At 41.5% G+C, this 21013-nt stretch overlaps 3 protein-coding genes across 3 annotated transcripts; 2 read left to right on the top strand and 1 right to left on the bottom strand.

Annotated features, from left to right (window-relative positions):
• Positions 1-5845: 5845 nt before the first annotated feature.
• LOC135169142 (protein NYNRIN-like) lies at positions 5846-6803 on the bottom strand. Its single transcript, XM_064133878.1, has 2 exons — positions 6707-6803; positions 5846-6648 (listed from the first exon to the last, which is right to left on the bottom strand). The coding sequence occupies exons 1-2, from the start codon at positions 6801-6803 to the stop codon at positions 5846-5848; spliced, it is 900 nt and encodes a 299-aa protein (XP_063989948.1).
• A 9871-nt stretch (positions 6804-16674) lies between these two features.
• LOC135169141 (uncharacterized) lies at positions 16675-17940 on the top strand. Its single transcript, XM_064133877.1, has 3 exons — positions 16675-16819; positions 16925-17349; positions 17437-17940. Exons 1-3 carry the CDS (start codon positions 16675-16677, stop codon positions 17938-17940), a joined length of 1074 nt encoding a protein of 357 aa, XP_063989947.1.
• Positions 17941-18511: 571 nt separating this feature from the next.
• Positions 18512-21013, top strand: LOC135169140 (uncharacterized). The gene is made up of 3 exons (XM_064133876.1): positions 18512-18803; positions 18853-19863; positions 19917-21013. Exons 1-3 carry the CDS (start codon positions 18512-18514, stop codon positions 21011-21013), a joined length of 2400 nt encoding a protein of 799 aa, XP_063989946.1.

Genomic DNA, 21013 nt, shown 5'->3' with positions numbered 1-21013 from the left:
CGTTTGTTGTGGAGTTTCTCCTTTGGGCAGAAGAAATTCCGGGTTCTCCTCTTTTTGCAAAAGGAGATGCCCACAATTACGCCTGCTTTGTAAAAAGCAAGTGTGTGGTGTACACAGCGAAACTGTTTCACTACACGTAAACCAGGCAAACTGTTAAATTCGGTCTCACTAAACACGGAGCACAATAATAAACACGTCTGTCTCCGTCAAGAGTTCAACGTAGCCGGCCCGGGAATATTCCAAAGTCGAGTTTTTCTCTGCTCCTATCTCGCCTAGAGCAAAAAGCACCCGGATCTTTGATCACACCGTTTTTCGTACATATCTTTGGTAATATCATAGCTAGGGCCATTTGGACGGCGCCATTATATTTGTGAGACGATTTCCGATTTTTCTAGGGGTCCGGGAATATTTGAAAGTCGATTTTTTGGTTTTTCGCGTTTTTATCGGCTCCAATGGCTCCTACACCGAAAAGGACCCGGATTTGGGATCACATCGTTTTCAGTCCATATCTTTGGTAATATCATAGCTAGGGTAATTTGGACGACGCCATTGAATTCGTGAGACAATTTCTCATTTTCCTGAGGGTCCGGGAATACTTGAAAGTCGATTTTTTCGTTTTTCGAGTTTTTGTCGGCTCCTATGGCTCCTTCAGCAATATGGACCGGGATTTGGGATCACACCGTTTTCCGCCCATATCTTTGATAATATTGTAATATCCGACGAAGAATAAAGACGACACGGGTTGGTAAATGTTTGGGGCGGTTTATTAGTTACAAGGACTATTACCATGTGTCATGTAAGAGCTCCGAAGAGAGACACACAGAAGACTAACGTAATCCAAAAGACAGTCGTTCTTCTGACCAAGTTCAGGTCATAGACAAATGAATGATATTCGAAGGGGGACACGTAACTCAACCCCCATTACCTTCAACATTTCGTAATGTTGGCGTGTATCGTCCATGAGTTGTGAGAGCCCTTTGGAGGTCTCATGTTCTTGCTTTGGTAAATTCATTAGAAGATTCAGGTGTCTTGAGATGATGAGGCGCTGATCTGAGTAGGTCGCATCTAATAATTTCCAAGCTCTGGCATAATTTTCCGCAGTTATTGGGAGCATTTTTATTTTATCGAATGCTGGTCCCGTCAGTGCACGACGAAGATATGAGAGCTTATCAACGTCCGTGACATCGTCTTGATCGTGAATCATCGACCCGAACTCTCCTTTGAATGTTAGCCACTTTTCATAGGCACCATCGAAGGAGGGTAACGTCGACTACGGCAGCTTAAGTCGTCTACGTCAAGTGGAGATGTTGTGATGCGATTGGGGTAGATCTGATGGACATCTTGAAAGTCCGTCTCCAAGTCTCGCTGTTGCCTTTAGCTTCTCATATTTTGTTATATTGTCGTAATAATCATTTTCGATTTGCTGTCCCTTGATGTTATATCGGTCGTAGTACTGGTTGTCTGTATCGAGGCCTTTTAGTTCTGCTGTTAACTCTTCGAAGTTGGCAAATAATTCCTGATAGGATTTAATTTTGTTGTCAATCTTTTCTGGCTCCGGTGCGGCATACTCATAAATGCCCACGAATTTTTTTATTGTGACATTTCCCGCCTCCAGTTTATCCATTCGTTCGATGATGGCCCTAATTTTCTCTCTCCTGTGTCCATCCTCCTCCTCGCCGTTGGGATGAGACATTTTCACACTTATGTTTCACTGCACTTGAGGTCACTTTTTCTTTTTTATGCACTTATCGTTTATTGTCACTTTTGGGTTGGAATTTCTGCGGTATTGTTAATTCAATATAAACCTTTGCTAATTTTTTGTTAATCCGGCTCGAAGGACTATTTGAAAGTCGATTTTTTGGTTTTTCGCGTTTTTATCGGCTCCAATGGCTCCTACAGCGAAAAGGACCCGGATTTGGGATCACATCGTTTTCAGTCCATATCTTTGGTAATATCATAGCTAGGGTAATTTGGACGACGCCATTGAATTCGTGAGACAATTTCTCATTTTCCTAAGGGTCCGGGAAAACTTGAAAGTCGATTTTTTCGTTTTTCGAGTTTTTGTCGGCTCCTATGGCTCCTTCAGCAAAATGGACCGGGATTTGGGATCACACCATTTTCCGCCCATATCTTTGATAATATTGTAATATCCGACGAAGAATAAAGACGACACAGGTTGGTAAATGTTTGGGGCGGTTTATTAGTTACAAGGACTATTACCATGTGTCATGTAAGAGCTCCGAAGAGAGACACACAGAAGACTAACGTAATCCAAAAGACAGTCGTTCTTCTGACCAAGTTCAGGTCATAGACAAATGAATGATATTCGAAGGGGGACACGTAACACTACTCCCCTTCGCAAAAAGATTGCCGCCCCGGCAATCACACCAGGGACTATTTGAGGTATTACAACTTACGGATTTGTTGATATAATTTATGACAAATTGAAAAGGTTAAGTGTTGCAAGATCCCACATAGGGAGGGCCCCAGTCCGTTCTTTAGCTAAAACCTCCCAGAAATCAACGCTAAAGAACAGCCGATTTATGTTTGTTTGATTCTATACAATAATAATTTACCTAAAGTGTTTGCTACAATTTTCAATGGGTTATGTTGAGCTAGAGGATTAATGTGTTCTTAATTGCGTGATTCACTAGCAGTGTACGTGTCAGTATTCGAGTCGAACTTTCATTGTTCATTTTCTGAAACGGCCGAATGGTTCACTTGAAAATTTCCGTTACGGGTACAGTATCTGAAAACAACTGAACACAGAGATTTCCTCAAATTAGAAAAGTAAACAAAACATTTAAATGAGAATGTCATTCAATGAAAATAACAAGCAACTACTTTTGATGTGAGACATCTATAGGCGCACTCCTAAACCAAATCGTTGGCGTGGCGATACTTGCCGTGGCGAGCAATCGCCACGCTATACTAAGGTATGCCTATCTATATTCTGTGTAGTAGAGTGTACGGTGGGGCCTCTCACTCAGTTCGACGTTGTTGTTTACTACGGTACACATAACCTGCGTTTTATTTAATTTTTCATTTTAATTTTTGACAATAAAATATCTGTGACAGTGATAACTCAGAAGATCAAAGTGATCAACCTTGTGCAAAGAAAGTGAAACTACACTATGGTATACTACCAAGTCATCAGTAAGTAGATCGTATTTTTCAAGTCTCCATAAATGTAATTATTATATTTTTATATTTAATTAGTTATATTCATATTAATCATATTAATAATTTATATAAATTATATTAATATTATCTTCAATTAAGTATTCTTTTATTATTCATGAAGGAATTAATATAGAAAAATTTATTAATAAAATTTATATTTGCAAATCTTTAGTCATATATTGCAATAATTAACTATGATTTGAGTTCATGAGTATATTGAAGCCACACTTGAATTTTTTTTTTTTTTGTGTATTTTAATATCATATTTTTTTTAATATTTCAGTTCCCAACAATCATCGCAGGGATCACAACATATTCTTATTGAAACGGGACGCCACCCTGATCATTCAAACACAAGGCATACTATCAATCTTGTGTAAGACTTTATTAATCGAATAGTACCAGACTATTTTAATTTTTATCTTAGATTTTATTAACATATTTATATTTTTTTAAATATAAATGTGTGTTTATATTTTTTAATATGGAACAACAATAGATGCTGTATTTGTGAGATATCTTGATGATGTTCCGTCCAATATTTTTGTAACGTACTTTAGTTATCATCGACCAATCGTCACAGTAATACCGGCAGAGGAAACATCAAATATAACTATTACTGAAATCACGAATGAAAATATTTAAATTGTGGCCACTTGATATTAATATCGAACTTTTATATCACATGTAAATACATGTTTATTAAATAAAGTTACCATTTTCTGTAAGAAATTCGTAATACTTCATTTTTCCATTAGGCTATATTTAATTCCTGTAATAATATCATCTTATATGCATATTACTTGTACACACATGATGTTTCACATCTGCCAGGCGTCCCATGACGACTTATTTTTTTCAAACTAATTGTCTGCAGACAACTACTAACAACTAGTTTATAAGCAACTACCAAAAAATTCCAAACATCACAAGATTGCAGTTTTTCGAAAGCTTTCGAAATTGTTACATGCATTAAGCAGAACTAAGCGTATATTATTCAACATGACACATACCCACATCCATTCCTCCTGAAATAAATCAAAGGTGATAGAATAAGGTGAACGGGTAAAAATAAATAATCAGGCTAGTCTGCTACGACAGACACAAGTAATCAGGCCCGTCTGCTACAACAGACATAAGTAATCAGAGTTTTTTGAAGTGAAAACTTCTTATGGCGCCTTGGGCACTTTTGCGGGTGAGCATTTTCTCGTGAACTCGCGACAGATGAGATTTTACAGTGATGCCAGATGCGGGACCCACGCGTCTCCCACTGCCCCACTCTGCAGCAGTAGTTGCGCGAGGGAGTTGCGCATGAAAGCCCCACGCGTGGGATTTTTGCCTCCGTCTGGCATCACTGCTATTAGTATACGCATAGGTATATATGAGATGTTTCTTTCTTCGCTAGAGAAACAACTTCCTGTTTTAGGAACAGTTACATTAAAAGAATACAAGTTTGGCGCTAGCGTTTAAAAAGGCGCTGCATTTAAAGTTTGAAGTTGATAAATTTCTTCAAAATTATAGAAAATCTCGAAATTTTGGGGAATTAGGAAAATTATCAGTATGCTCATTTCAGCTAAGAATTAAAAATTATCGGAAAGCCGGAAACGTAGGAAAACCTGAAAAATCGAAAATATACTCGTTTTATTAGAGAATTTTACTAGGGACGTGATTCGATGGCCGGAAAATTGCTAAAAATTATGGAAACGCCGGAAAACTAGGAAAACCCAAAAAATCGAAAATATACTCAATTTAGTAGAGAATTTCACTAGGGACGTGAATCGACGATCGGAAATTCTCATGGTCGGAAAAAATATATATGCTACGATTATAGCTTTAAAAAAATCTACATTTTTATTTTTGATTATAGATTTGTCTTGAAAATGGATGCGGTTTTATATGAAGAATTTGATTTAACGATGTCCAATGATCGCAATCTTAGCACAAAACAATACTAAACTACTAGTGATGCAGCATTCAAAAGAAATACAAATAAATTTAAATCAAAATTGGTCATTTCACACTTTAGTTGACATAGACCTATTGTTTCAGTTTTAGAATTTGATGAAAATGCTGATAATGATGATGTAAGAGTTGTCAAAAATTATGGATGAGAATTGATAAATTTTGTATTTACTATTTACTAATATTTACTCATTTAAATAAAACCACTTCCTTCGAATATAGTTTCTATATTATTCTACTTCATGTCCATTCAAAAAGTGCCCACATTACTTTGATAAACTTGATTTTTTATGTACAATTTCTCATGTCGCGAGCGCACCTAAAAATGCTCAGCCAAAAAAGTGCCCAACGCGCCATAAGTTCAAGTTTTCACTTCTGTCTGCATTCCCGGAGTGCAACGAGTTTTTTTTTATCTTTCTTTCTGCTACTCTCGGCGTCCCGAGAGACTCCCTCCTCGGCGTCCCGAGGAGTTAAACCTTGAGGACCTTCCTGGCGACGTTAACAGGAAGTCAGTTTTATGCGCTGGACTTGTTAACAGGGTTCTCACAGAATAGTGTAGAACACATATCTCAATTTCAGTTTTATGCCCCGGACTTGTTAACAGGGTTCTCACAGAATATTATAGAACACATATCTCAATTTCACCAATTCATCTCCTAAGAATTCATCAACTCCCCATATTTTATCAATTTTTTCCTTTTTAATCATCATAATGAACAAGTCTGTCAACGTGAACAATTTTAAGTTTACCACGTGGCAATTTTCCTATTCGATAAACAACATCATTGATTTTGGTCCTAATGGTATAAGGCCCATCCCAATCACTTTGTAATTTCGGTGATTTTCCTTTGGTTCTTCGGGGGTAAAAGAGGCAAACTTTCTCACCGACCTGATACGCAAGCATTCGTGCTTTATGGTCATAATGACTCTTCATTTTTTGGCTTTTGAGAATTAAATTATTTCTAACTATATCATGAACATCATTGAGTTTTGCTCTCAGTTCAGTTATGAACTCTGGAATGGCATTGATGGTGGAATTATCACGTGGAACGGAACCTCTAATTAAATCTAATGGTAAGGTACGTTCGCGTCCCAGCATTAGCATTGCTTGTGAATACTCCGTAGTCTGGTGTTTGGCAGAACGATATGCTAATAAGAACAATGGAATCCATCTATCCCAATCTCTCTGATTGTCTGCCACGAACTTGGTAGGATAATTCAAGATGGTTCGATTCAACCGTTCCACCAAACCGTTTGACTGAGGTCTCAAAGGTGTTGTCCTCGTCTTTTTGACCCCAAGCAATGTCATTACCTCTTGGAAAATATGGGATTCAAAGTTTCTACCTTGATCCGAATGTATTTCCAAAGGTATACCATAACGAGAGAAAACATGCGTTTCTAGAACCTCAGCGACCGTTGAAGTCTGATGGTTAGGAACCGGAATTACTTCAGGCCATCGGGTGAAGTAGTCTGTCACAACAAGCACGTAGCGGTTCCCTACAGCTGATTTTGGTAAGGGACCGAGGATGTCGACGGCAATCCTTTCGAATGGGCTTCCAACGTTGTATATCGATCTCCCTGGAGTCTCCTAGCTTGAGCTCCCACTTCTCCCGTGTGCCCGGGTCCAGCGATCTCCTGATTATATGTCCGATGATCATGTCCCGATATGCTCTGTTGGGGCTCAGAGAGTCTTCAGAGCGTCCATGGCCTCCTTGGTGGTATAGATAATGGTTTGGATGGCCGTGGCTCTCTTGATCTTGACTGGGGTTATGGCCAGGATCCTGTTGAGGTGGAAGGCTACGAGAACCCGTTTGTTCTCGTACCGATTTCTCAAGGCCTCCCAGGCCGTTGCGATATTGTCATCGGAGATTGCAATGTTGGAAATGAGGCTGGCTGCCTCACCCCGAAACGCTGCCTTCAGCCGAGCGAGCTTCTCCGCGTTGCTAATCCTGGGTGGGTTAATCACGAGATTGGTGAATAGATCGTCGAATGCTCTACAATCATGGTATTTGCCGTCGAAGGTGCAGATAGTGATTCGGGTAAGCGAATTGAAGTCCGTGGATCCGCTAGCATTTTGGGATTGTCTTCTTTGCCTCCGCCGTGCAAGAATGGTCCGGAGTTGTCCGATCATAATGCCGATGTTGAAATTGGTGGAGGATACCTGGCTGTATATATCCTCCGTATGATAGGGGTGCTCGAAGATCTCCGGTGGGGCTTCGCTGAGAAGGAGCTCGTGATAGTCCGAGAACTCCTTCCATGAAGCGTTGGCTGGGATTTGATATGCTTCAAGCACTGCATCCGATGCTTCCTCCTCTGACGCTGGGGTCCTCTTTCACAGATCCCGTTCAGCATCAGTTGCCTCCGTATTTGTAGGCCGATTTGCGCCTCACTCCGCATAAGGGCAGCACTTTTGGTTTTTGGTGATTGGGTGGCCGTTCCATGTGGTTCTGGTTTGGGTGAATTAGCATATCCCGTCACTAGATCCTCCTCCCGTTGTCTCCCCACTATCGTTTCCGTTGATGTAGTGGAGCCTCCGGCAATTTCGTTATCCTCCGGGGTGTGGAGATCGGTATCTTCCGCTTGATTATCGGCCATGATAACTTGGAATGTCCGATGGGTTACCGACCGTGAACTGGGGTTGATGTTGGGTGCGCCGCCGCTATCCGTTGGGTCCGTAGTGGGGATGGATGTGGTGTGTAACTCGTGGGCCGTAGGTTGTCACTGTGGCACTCGAGCTACGACCGATGTTTTTGGGTTGGGTGGTACGGGGTGTTGGGTAACCGATGTAAACAAACCCGAGAACAAGGCACCGTCCGAACACTATCCGAAAACAATAAACCCGTACAGCACTTGGAAAATTCTAGAATGTTTCGAGTCCGTGTGAATGGTCAAGCCAACCCCTAATAACCGTCTAATTGGCACGAGGCGTCCGCTAACGAATGAATTTTTTCCGGATTTTCCACAAAACACTACCGATCCGGCCCCCGATCCAGCTCGAAGGACCAATGTTTGGAATTAGGTAGTTTTTCCGATGGATGTGGTTGGGAGCGGGATTTTTTTGGTAAACTGGAAACGTATTTGGGGTTTTTGTCTTTTATTAAAAAATCCAGGTGGTAATTAATGTTGTTAAATTATTAACGTTTGGATCTAAAAACCGGAACACTAGGTAAGTTTACCGAACCGAGATAATTGGAATATTAATTGGTTTGACCGTTGGAACAATGATTCACTAAACACGTTGGCGAGTGGCCCTTTCCATGGAAAAACGAAGACTGAGGTGATAAGGCTGACTGCCCTCCGTCTTCAGATTTAAATCTGAACACAATCATATTAAAAACCGGTGAAATAATAGAAACCGAAGGAATGTTTATTTTGCCAACTGAGCCTCAAGTCATCAGGATATCTGGACGATCGTTAAGAATCACAAAACCTATGTTCCCATATCCATGCGATTCATCAGTACTAAAAATGTTTTGTGTATCGAGACGACGAAGCAAAAGTGTTCTGACGCAGAATGTGTGGAACGTGTAAACAGGTGAATCTGACAGCCTTTGAGAATTCCCCTTTGGGTCTTTTCCCCATTAAAAATTGTCTGTCCTCTCCTTTTCCAAATTCTCACATTTTCCCCCAACACCTTCATCAATCCAGCCATAAAGGTGAAGACAGGCTAAATTAAAGTTTTGCGTTTATGGTTCACATTTGGTGATCAAATGTATAGATTTTACCATTTTAACACTTCCATGTTCTTTATGTCTGGATGCCTTTATGACTGGTTCAATCCTCACACCAACTCTCCTCGGTCTGCCATTTATGATCCCTAACAAAAACTAAATAATTCCCCATACCTAGCATCGCCTTTCCTGACCCTCGGACCCTTTAGGCCTCATCCCCCATACTCTAAGTACCTCCTATTTTTATTTTCCTCCGTGAAAATTCCTCCAATCAAATTGCCTTTCCAATCCGCAAGTAACCAATCACGTCTCCTTTCATTCATTCCCAGCCCTTGCAGAATTTCCTTTTCAAATTTCTTCACTTTCCAAACAGACAATTCCGAAAACGCGTTCATCGTGAACACATCCATTTTTTCCTACTTGCGAGTTCTCATCCATTAATTTTGTACATCTCTGTGTTGAGAAGAATATAGTTCCATTTTTATATCAGTGTTTGTGTTAGTTAATTATTTTACATAGACAGTTCGCCTTTATACTACTCGTCTAGAAAAATAGCTTTCTACCCAACAGAAAGGTTTTGCTGCAAATTGGAGGACGTTCGTCATAAGATGATGACTGTGGATCTCAGCTCACATGAGGAGGAAGACATCTGTTCGCTCGCATAGAGTAGGGACACTGAGGAGGTGATTGTTAGATTTGTTTTTATTTGGTTTTTTAATTATACTCGATCAAATTACGATTATGTTTAATAGATCGCAAACACTTTATTTTTAGCAAAATTATTATTAAAAACTGAATTAAATTTAATTAAATAGAAGGAGGAGTGTAACCTAAAACGGTGTAACTCATAGACAGACAGCTGATAGAATAAATGTAAAAACTTCATCTGATCAACTGGAGATTCAATAATTATAATGCCTTACTTGAGTCAAACTACGGAACTTGAAAATACGTAAAACAACTGTTTAAACTAGACATAAAAACGCCCCCCAACTCAACGACAAGTGGTCGATTAATTTCGGATACTTCCGGGGTTCATCGAGTCACTGGTCATCCGTTTCGGTAACGAACTTGAGACCCCCTCCAAGTCAGTCTTGCACCGTACATTCAGCGTATCAGTCAACTAATTTGATCTTTTCGCTTTCTTCAACGACTCTCAACGTTATTTTTACAACTCAACTATCAACGAATTCACACGGGTGAATTTCAACGAACTTTGTACAATTTTGTATAGTTTTTACAACTGGTGACGAGTAAATACGAAGTTTTTGTAAATTAGTATTTTTGTGTCTTCACCTCACCCTCACTACACCTATTCGAATTTTCCGACGCCCGACCACCCAAAAATCACGTTCCTCAACTAAACAACAACAATCCTTAGGCGAACACAGGGACCATGGAGAGATTCTACAATTTCAATTTTTTTATGATAGAGCGTGGTAATAAACCCTTCGACGGATTAGGAACCATAAATTGGTCCACAATAAAATCATTCGGAGTGAAATTATAACAATTGGTCCACCATAAAATCCTGTGGAAATCCCGACTATAATGAAGGCATATGAGATGAACTTTATTCCCGCTAAAATATTAAAAGATTTAACCTTCAACCAAACAATTTCGGGGGAAATCCCAGTCGAATAGTAAAAATACAAGTTATTATAATTTAATAAAACTATTAAAATTGAAACAGAAAAACAACCTTTTCTGCGACAGAACATCTACACCATGCCACTCCTTCACTCAGCCTAACAGCTAATGATAATACTCAGATATCAATTCCTTCTCTGCATGTCTAACATCTTCAGCATCTCCAAGCAGAGTACCCTTCATATCATTATCAACGCCTCCACTACCAGGACCTCAGTGATTACATTATGAAATTAATCAGTTTTATTTGTCATTAGAGGAAATTAAGGATGTTGAATTCATCAAATTTACATCGACTACGATTGAAAACTAATAAATCTAATTTAATTTAAGTTAGTTACCGACGAGTCTGGAACGCCAATGAGTTGACAAACTGCTATCATTCAAGTCATTCTTTGAATTGCAAGCTACACTTGATCTACTGTCAATTTGTAATTGAATAAATAAGATCTTTATGTTGTCTATCTTTTCCAATTTTATGAGTAATTCTTTACCCATAGTTGAGGCAATACGATTCATTGAAGATGTACACGTTTACTTCAGTGGATCATCTAAACTAATAAAAATTACTGGAGGTTATGTAAATTCACGGCCCAAATAAATCATAAAATAATACACGGAAATATTAAGCGTTGCATAAGAATTACTGACTAATGTTTTCGAGCGTTAATAATTTTTCTGCGATTTGTAAAATAACATTAATCAAGCTTAAAAAATTGATAAATAATCATTAATCCATCAAATTAACACGATGGTGATTTCTATCGTCCCCAAAACATACATGACATGACATTCCATTGACGTTATGAACGTGGGCGCATGCGTGGAGTCTTGATCATAAGTATATCCGTGCTGGCCGGTCATGTTACTTTACGAGGAATTGTGGGACGTGCGCTCTTGAGGCGTCCTCTGACGCATCCGATTTTCTGGTTCTGTGTGGTAGCAAAATACACGATGAGACGAGGCCACATAACCCTATTTATTTCTTTCCCTCCGCGCCCCTTCATCACCATTAGTGTCGCGCGCTACTGCTCACCGTTGGAGAACCCCTTCCCGCGTAAGTCCTCCCCCTTCCCGTATTCCCCTACTCATCACGATCGAAAGATCCAGAAGGGAACGACTGTCCTAACGCGCACCGCTGGAGGATTGTTCCTACGTGGGTCCTCCCCCCGCCAGCAGTCCGTTAGTCGCCATACGAAGCCCCGACGATGACGCTTGTACGCACAATGCCTACTACGCTTCCCTCCACCAGTTCGTCACTGAGGGTGCCTGCGAGTATCGACCGGTGGATCACCGGTTACATCCGGATTATACCACCCGGAAATGGACGCATATTGACCGAGGACCCCCGAATCCATCGCGGAGATCCTCAATTGCCCCAATAACGGACACTCGAATCAGAGCTGCCTGGGGGATAGAGTTAATTAGTAAAGGAATTATCGAAGTAGAGTGATCGGAAATACCAGTAAGAAAAGTGACCTAGAGAAACCCGCCAGGAGGAGAGATTCAACTGGACGTCAGCTCCGATATAGTTGCTCACTGTTTGTAAGGGTTGACCCTTACAAAGGAAAATCCCAGCAAGCAACGACCCCCGAACATTGTGAAGAACATCGGTCAAGGCCAGCACCGAGTGAGTACCCTTCCTTTCCCCCTAATGCTACCAGAAACCTCCCTTCCAACGGTGACCCCCACATAACGTCTATTTGATTTCTAGTATTTTGTCATTATTGGATCCTCTAAATTCTACCCCTTTTTTTTACTAAAGATTAGAGTCTTCCCCCTTTTCTTTTTATATAAAGTGGTCCGACAGGAGGACCGCGAGGTGGGGCGCGAGAGGGTAGTCGGGCGAACGAGTAGTGCGCAAGAAAAAGCAGAATTATTACGGAAAAATCGGAAAAAAAATGTAAGCCGTCATGGGACGCCTGGCAGATGTGAAACATCGTGTGTGTACAAGTAATATGCATAGAAGATGATATTATTACAGGAATTAAATGAAGCCTAATGGAAAAATGAAGTATGACGAATTTCTTACAGAAAATGGTAACTTTATTTAATAAACATTTATTTACATGTGATATAAAAGTTCGATATTAATATCAAGTGGCCACAATTTAAATATTTTCATTCGTGATTTCAGTAATAGTTATATTTGATGTTTCCTCTGCCGGTATTACTGTGACGATTGGTCGATGATAACTAAAGTACGTTACAAAAATATTGGACGGAACATCATCAAAATATCTCACAAATACAGCATCTATTGTTGTTCCATATGAAAAAATATAAACACACATTTATATTTAAAAAAATATAAATATGTTAATAAAATCTAAGATAAAAATTAAAATAGTCTGGTACAATTCGATTAATAAAGTCTTACACAAGATTGATAGTATGCCTTGTGTTTGAATGATCAGGGTGGCGTCCAGTTTCAATAAGAATATGTTGTGATCCCTGCGATGATTATTGGGAACTGAAATATTAAAAAAAATATGATATTAAAATACACAAAAAAAATTTGAAGTGTGGCTCCAATATACTCATGAACTCAAATCTTAATTAATTATTGCAATATACGACTAAAGATTTGCAAATATAAATTTTATTAGTAAATTTTTCCATATTAATTCCTTTAGGAATAATAAAAGAATAAATAATTGAAGATGATATTAATATATTTTATATAAATTATTAATATGATTAATATGAATACAATTAATTAAATATAAAAATATAATAATTACATTTATGGACAGTTGAAAAATACGATCTACTTACTGATGACTTGGTAGTATGCCATAGTATAGTTTCACTTTCTTTGCACAAGGTTGATCACTTTGATCTTCTAAGTTATCACTATCACACATATTTTATTGTCAAAAATTAAAATTAAAACTTAAATAAAACGCAGGTTATGTGTACCGTGGTAAATAACAACGTTGAACTGAGTGAGAAGCGACACCGTACACTCTACTACACATAATATATACAGGGTGGTCCGATTAAGTGTGTCGATTCTGACCAGGCATGTTTTGGGGGTGATTCTGAGCAGAAAAGTCCTTTTCCACTTTTCGCTCGGACGCACCCCTGCAGAGATATGGGGGTGAAAAGAACGGCCAATGGGGCGCGAGCATTGTGCGGCTCTCCGTCCGTGTGCCGCGGGTAAGCAGTGTGCGTGCTTCCCCTTCTCCTCGGGCGGACGTTCCATTCCGCCAGTGAGTGAGAGTAAGAGAGAGAGAGAGGGGGGGAAAGATATTTCAAGACAATCCTTTCGCGGGAGGGGGGGGGCTGGGGTGATTAAAAACCGATTATTATTTATATTAGTATTATTTATTAAAATACAAGATTCTGAAAACCACGGGCATCCCCCTTGTTTAGTTGATAATCAAGAGTTAGTTGATAATCAACCAACGCGTTTATTGCGCCGGATTCCGCGACAATCGCGACCCATCCCCTGGGAATGTAGAGATGCATTGTTTATTATTAATTATCCTGATAAGAGGCTCTTTTACAAGATTTTGTCAAGAGACCTTTCTTGTTGTAAATTTAATTTGCAATAAAAAAGATCTCTTAACAAAATACTGTAGGCCTCCTGCATCATGAGATAATTAATATTTAAACAATTTGCTGCGGAATGCCAAGGGGGATGCCCGTGGTTTTCAGAATCTTGTATTTTAATAAATAATACTAATATAAATAATAATCGGTTTTTAATCACCCCAGCCCCCCCCCTCCCGCGAAAGGATTGTCTTGAAATATCTTTCCCCCCCTCTCTCTCTCTCACTCTCACTCACTAGCGGAATGGAACGTCCGCCCGAGAAGAAGGGGAAGCACGCACACAGCTTACCCGCGGCACACGGACGGAGAGCCGCACAATGCTCGCGCCCCATTGGCCGTTCTTTTCACCCCCATATCTCTGCAGGGGTGCGTCCGAGCGAAAAGTGGAAAAGGACTTTTCTGCTCAGAATCACCCCCAAAACATGCCTGGTCAGAATCGACACACTTAATCGGACCACCCTGTATAGGCATACCTTAGTATAGCGAGGCGATCCATCGCTACGGCAAGTATCGCCACGCCAATGATTCGGTTTACAAGTGAGCCTATAGATGTTTCACCTCAAAAAAGGTGAAAAAGTGGGTGGAGAAGGAAGTGATAGCGTGGAAAACAGGTGGGAAATGAAAAAACCGCGGTGAAGTGAGTGAGAGGGGAGTAAAGAGAAGAAAAGTGGCGAGGGCTTGTGAAGGGGGACGAACGAAAGAAACCGTTGGAACTGGGACGAAAGTGGGGTAAGGGGAAAGGCAGCGAGAAACTTCGAGAAGGAACATAGAGAGAAGCAGGGACTGGGAAGGAAAGGATGGAGAGAGAGGTGGAAGGGAAGACAGGTGACAGACAGAAAAAGGGGGGAAGGCCAAGGAAAGGAGAAGAAAAAACAAGGGAAAAGAAAGTGGGGGAGAGCGACGAAGGGCTGGAAAATTATTGGGGGGAGTGGGAAGCGGAGAAGACAAACAAGGGGGGAAAAGAGAGGGCAAAGAAAAAGAAAGTGAGCAGAAGGAAACAAATGGTGAAGGGGGGGGGGAGATGGGTTTAGGACAAACAACTGCCTAGAGAGGACGCCTCAAGGAAAAGGGAGAGGCAAGTCGGAGGCGCCGATAAGAAGGAGAGGGTCGGTAACGAAGGAAGCGGAGCAAAGGAGAGGGAGCAGAGGATAAGGAAGAAACGACACACAGAAGGTAAGTAGAGCAGTGACAGAAGGGGAAGAGAAAGACGCTGACAGGGAGGGAAGTGACAGAAGGGGACAAGGACATGAGTATAAACCATGATGAGGAGCCAAGGAGGGGAAAAGAGGAGGCGAAAGGGATAAAGGTGACAGAAAGGGAGAAGAACAAGAGAGAGATGGGGGAAGAGGAACCAGGGAGGGAAAAGGGGAAAGGTGAAACAACAAAGGGGCGAGAGAGTGAGAAGCCCGAGGGACGGGACCAAAAGTAGGAAAACGGAACTCATGAAGAAGGCAGAGGACTCAAAAACCGAGAGAAAGAGCAGGGGAGCAACGTCACCGAGGGAGGAAAGATTCAAAATGTCAGAACTAGAGAAATGGTTGGGAGTGTGGGAAAAATGACAAAACGAGATGTGGGAAAGAGACAGGTGGACGTGGAGTCAATGATAAGGGAAACGGGGAAAATCGGTGAGAAAAGATGGAAATGTGGAACGGGGGAAAGGGAGATAAGGGAAAATAGAGAACTGGGAAGAAGATTAGAAGCAACGATGTACACATTGAAAAAAAAGAGGAGGAGTTGGAGGAGTTACGAAAAGAGGTGGAAAACTGAAAGGCAGAGGAAGGTAAAAGGGCGGCTGGAGGAACAGGCGGGAAAATGGAGGGAGAGGAGTTGGCCTGCCTGGACAGCGTACAATAGCATATGTGTGGAGGGCACGTGGCTGGAGTGGGATGAGAGAGAAGGAGAACAAAGGCAGAGAGAAAAAAGAGGAAGAGAGAGGGAGGAAAGACCGTTTTAAAAAACAGGCAAGGGTTAGGGGGGAGATTCCCGAATCACTCAAAATAACACACTGGAATGTAGAGAATGCGGGGAACATAGGGAAAAACGAAGAATGGTGGAGCGAGATGGATGGGGTAGCATTTCAGGAGACATATCAGGAGGCGGGAAAATGAAGAACATGATAGAGAGACTGTTTTATATTCGTTCAAATATAACAATCAATTTTGAATTTCCTAGAGTTGTAAATTCTAGGAATCTGTCCTCTACAGAATGATATTTTCGAATTTACATTACACAGAGAAAACCTCAGCGTGTAGTGATATTTTCGAATATACACTACACAGAGAAAACCGCAGCGTGTAGTGTATATTCGAAAATATCACTCTGTACAGGACAGATTCCTAGAATTTACAACTCTAGGAAATTCAAAATTGAATGTGATATTTGAACGACTATAAAATATGGTCCTTCGAGCCGGATATTATTAAAAATAAAAATAATCATAATCAATCAGAGCAGTTATTCGTGAACAGATTCTGTGCATAAACTTTGTGAATTGGTTTCGCGTATAAATTCGTGAATCGACTCAGTGAATGATTCTTGTGTGATTAACTCAAAATACCCAAATTTTATCCGTCGGCTCTCTACAACGGGGGAGCATGACAGAGTGCATGTTGTCACGAAGTCCGGTGTGTGTGTGAACAAAGGCGCAAAAATGGCTCAGGTAGAATCACTAAAACTTGAACGCACAACCTTCAAGTCGAGAATCACAAGACGCAACAATTGGAATCAATCGGACGGACTCACAGCAACTGTTGAACTCATGGAAGAGAAATTAAAAACCATGCGAGAAAAGTTCGGCGAATGAGAACTGAGCAACGCTGCACTTCTCGAACTTGACCTAGACCATCTAAGAGCACACCTAGCAGAAACAGAATCTGTGGAAGATTCCTATCACCTCGCAGTAGCAGCGCTGAGACATTTGATAGGTTCCAGAACTCAGCCTGCCCCACAAGCATCACAACAGCATCAGGTATCAGCTAGTTATCCTTCACCTTTCAATATGAGACTACCAGAAATTCCTCTGAATAAATTCGATGGTAGTTTCGAAAAATATCGAGAATTGAAGGACCAATTTAATGCTCGTCTCCTCAGGAGCATTGACAAGGTAATCAGACTCCAGTATCTCCAATCTTTGGTAATTGGAGAAGCCCATCAAGTGATCGAAGCGTTAGAGACCATTGCAGAGAACTATGGAGCGGCCTGGGCCTTACTCGACAAGAAATACGACATTCCCAGGCAAGACCTTCGACGTCATTGCTCTCTACTTCTCAATGTAGGGAAAAGAAGTAAAGAGAGTAATAAATCATTGACTGACCTCGTGAACTTTGTACGCAAATAACTACGGCTGATCAGTTAATTTGGTACTGCTGAAGATCCACTGAATGGCCTAATCAGTACTATCATCCTCAACCAGCTGGACGATGATCGCGTGTTTCAGTGGGAGACGCACATTGAAGGAAATGACATGCCGAAGTACGAGCAACTGCTCGATTTTCTCGAAAAACGGGGAATCTGTGCTAAAAGCAGTGCCGAATCATCTAGGCACAACAAACAAAGGAATGACCAACGATCAAAGAAATACTCACAGTCAAGGCCATCAAGCATCACAGCATCTCCCCAGTTATCTACATCGAAGGCACAAACTTCTTTCACCAACACTCCCAGGAAGTGCCCTATCTGCGATCAAGACCACAGGATATACGAGTGTCCCAAGCTTAATGCAATCAATGTTGACTATCGTGTAAAACTCATATTCAAGCAAGGACGTTGCCTCAACTGCCTCTCAAGAGGACATGGAGTTAAGGAATATACCTCAAAGGGTTTCTGCAGGATATGCAATGATTCTACCGCACGACACCATTCATTGCTCCATCGTGACGTTGACTCTTTCTCAGTGCCGCAGACACCTAACCCATGAACACCCATCCCAAGTAGTTCCATCTCATCAGCCATCTCACCACCTTAGGACTCATCAGGACAAGACATTCTTCCTACGGCTATAATCAATCTCCTCAACGAAAACCACCAACCAATACAGTGCCGTGCCCTCATCGATACGGGATACACCAAGAACTTCATTACTCAGGAATTGGCTGATGAACTTGGCATCAATAAGGCAACCTGTTCCACCCATATAGGGACTCTCGATAACCTTTGAACGATAGTCCCTTATAGAATCAATACCACCATCACCTCTCGTCTGAACAAATTCAAGAAAGAATTGAGTTTCTTAATTGTCCCAAGAATCTCATCTCTCGTGCCCAGTGAGCAAATCGATAGAGAATCAGTGGAGATTCCAAAGCATTTGCCTCTCGCAGATCTGGACTTCCATAAACCTGCACCAATTCAGGTCTTGTTGGCATCTAGCACCTCCATCTCCATACTCACTATATCACAAATCAAGCTCGCTAACGTATCAGACGTTCATCTCCAGAAGACGTTATTTGGTTGGATTGTCTGTGGAAACATGAGTGACGAGTCCGATCACCATGAAGCGAAATGTCACTTCACTGACATCATCGACGAATTTGAAAAATTCTGGGAAATCGAAGACTTCGGCCACGCAGAGAGCTGACAATCAGAAGCAGAAGCAGAAGCAGCCTGCCAACGCATTCTACGCAGCATGTGTCACGCAATCCAGAAGGGCGATACGTAGTAGCACTGCCCTTCAACGAGAAGAAGGATCAACTTGGTACTTCCTATCTCCAGGCGAAACGTCGTCTACTCTCATTGGAACGGAAATTCAAGTGGAATCCCAGGCTAGCAGAAGACTACATCAAGGTGATCAATGAGTATATAGAACTTGGTCACATGAAGCGGATTAACACAGAAGTTGAAGATGGCTTCTACCTTCCTCATCACGCAGTGTTTAAGGAGACCAGTCTCACCACCAAAACTAGAGTTGTTTTCGATGGTTCAGCACGGTCTAGCACCGGAGTCTCGCTCAATGAAACCCTGATGGTTGGCCCAACCGTTAAGGATGATATTCTTTCTCTAGTACTGAGATTCAGACTCCACAATTACATTTTTACTGGGGATATCGAGAAAATGTATCGCCAGGGACTGATCCGACCAGAGGATACAAAATACCAACGAATTCTGTGGCGAGAACATGAAACTATCAATACGTATGAGTTACAATCTGTGACGTTTGGACTCTCCTCCGCTTCGTTCCTTGCAGTCAGATGCCTGGATCAATTGGCTGACGACGAATCCGAGCAATATCCATTGGCAGCATCACGACTCAAGAGGGATCTATACGTTGATGATCTCCTCACTTGGACATCAACACTTGAAGAAGCCATACTACGGAATGAAATGATCTGCCTGCTGAGGACAGGCGGTTTTGCTCTACGACAATGTACTTCCAATTCTCCACAAATTATCCAAGGACTTCCAGAGTCAACCATAAATCTCCAACTGCTTGGTGGAGATGATCCTACACTTAAAACTCTGGGAATTCATTGGGATTCACAGAGTGGCAGTATTGTATACCCCGTCAACCCCATAGCCACCAGAGATGTCATCACCATGAGAACGATAGCATCAGACGTCGCTCGCATCTTCGATCCTCTTGATTTGCTTAATCCAGTAAAAACCCACGCAATAATCATTCAACAAGAACTGTGGAGGCTCAAATTACACTGGGATGATTCCACACCAACTGAGGTCCACACGAGACGGACCGAATTTGCATCCCAACTTCCGCTTCTCAATAAAATAAAATTCCAGCGACAAGTCACATCAAGGCTACAAGAAAAATTGGAAGTATATGGCTTGTGTGATGCAAGTCAAAGTGCCGACGGAGCTTCTATCTATCTCAAGACTACTAAATGCACTGGTAAAGTCCAGGTGCACCTCTTCTGTACAAAATCTCGAATCACACATTTAAAGGGCAATCACACCATCCCTCGCCTGGAGCTGTGTGCAATGGAACTCCTCCCAAACCTGTACGACACAGTGAAGAGGTAAACATCACTCCGCAACGGGAAGTTCTTTGGTCTGGCTCCACTGTCGCTCTGCATTGGATTAAAATTTCTCCTCATCTCCTCCAACGATTCGTGGCCAATAGGGTGTCTCGAATCCAAGACCTCACTAACAATGTCGGGTGGAAACATGTACGCACACACGACAATCCAGCAGGTGCAGTATCTAGAGGTGAACTTGCATCTGATTTCCTGAAGAATGAACTATGGCTACATGGACCCGCTTGGCGTCGACAGCCTGAAGAACATTCTCATCTCCTCAAAACCCTCAAGGAATTGCCTGAACTGAAGAGGGCCACCTGTCTCCATATCACTGAACCAGCAAAAAGTCCTTTTCTACACCAGTACTTATCATTCGAAAAACTCCAGCGAATCACAGCAAGGTGTTTAAGATGGAAAAAACGATTTCCCCATTATCACCTCACTCTTCAGGAGCTCCAAAAAGCAGAGATCAGGATTCTTCAACTGATTCAACAAGAAGGCTTCCACATCGAACTCTCACCACTCCAACAAGGCAAACCCCTTCCAAGCAAGACCCGGTTGAATAATCTTAATCCACAACTTGATGAGACAGGTCTCATTCGAGTGGGTGGACGATTACAGAAGGCTTGTGACATTCCTCTGGATAGTAAACATCCCAAATTATTGCCCAGGAGTCGCTACATCACTCATCTCATCATCCAACGGACTCATTTGCTCAATCTTCATGCTGGGGTCCAAACAACATTACATCTGCTCAGTCAACGTTATTGGCCCATTGGTGGCCGTAATCAAGTGAGACTCGTCATTCATAAGTGTCTGAACTGTGCCAAGGTGAATCCAACTCCAGTCACTTATCAGATGGCGAATCACCCAAATCAAACCCTTTACTCACACCGGATTAGACTATTGTGGTCCATTTCTTATCAAGGACAGACGATATCGCAATACCAAAAGGATCAAAATCTGGATCTGTATATTTGTCTGCTTCCCTACACAGGCCGTGCACATCGAATTAGTAGCTGA

The sequence above is a fragment of the Diachasmimorpha longicaudata genome, chromosome 14 (genome assembly GCF_034640455.1).
Source record: "Diachasmimorpha longicaudata isolate KC_UGA_2023 chromosome 14, iyDiaLong2, whole genome shotgun sequence".
NCBI classification, from domain to species: Eukaryota; Metazoa; Arthropoda; class Insecta; order Hymenoptera; family Braconidae; genus Diachasmimorpha; species Diachasmimorpha longicaudata.
Note: the sequence above shows the minus strand (reverse complement) of the source record. Positions and strands in the feature narration are given on the sequence as shown.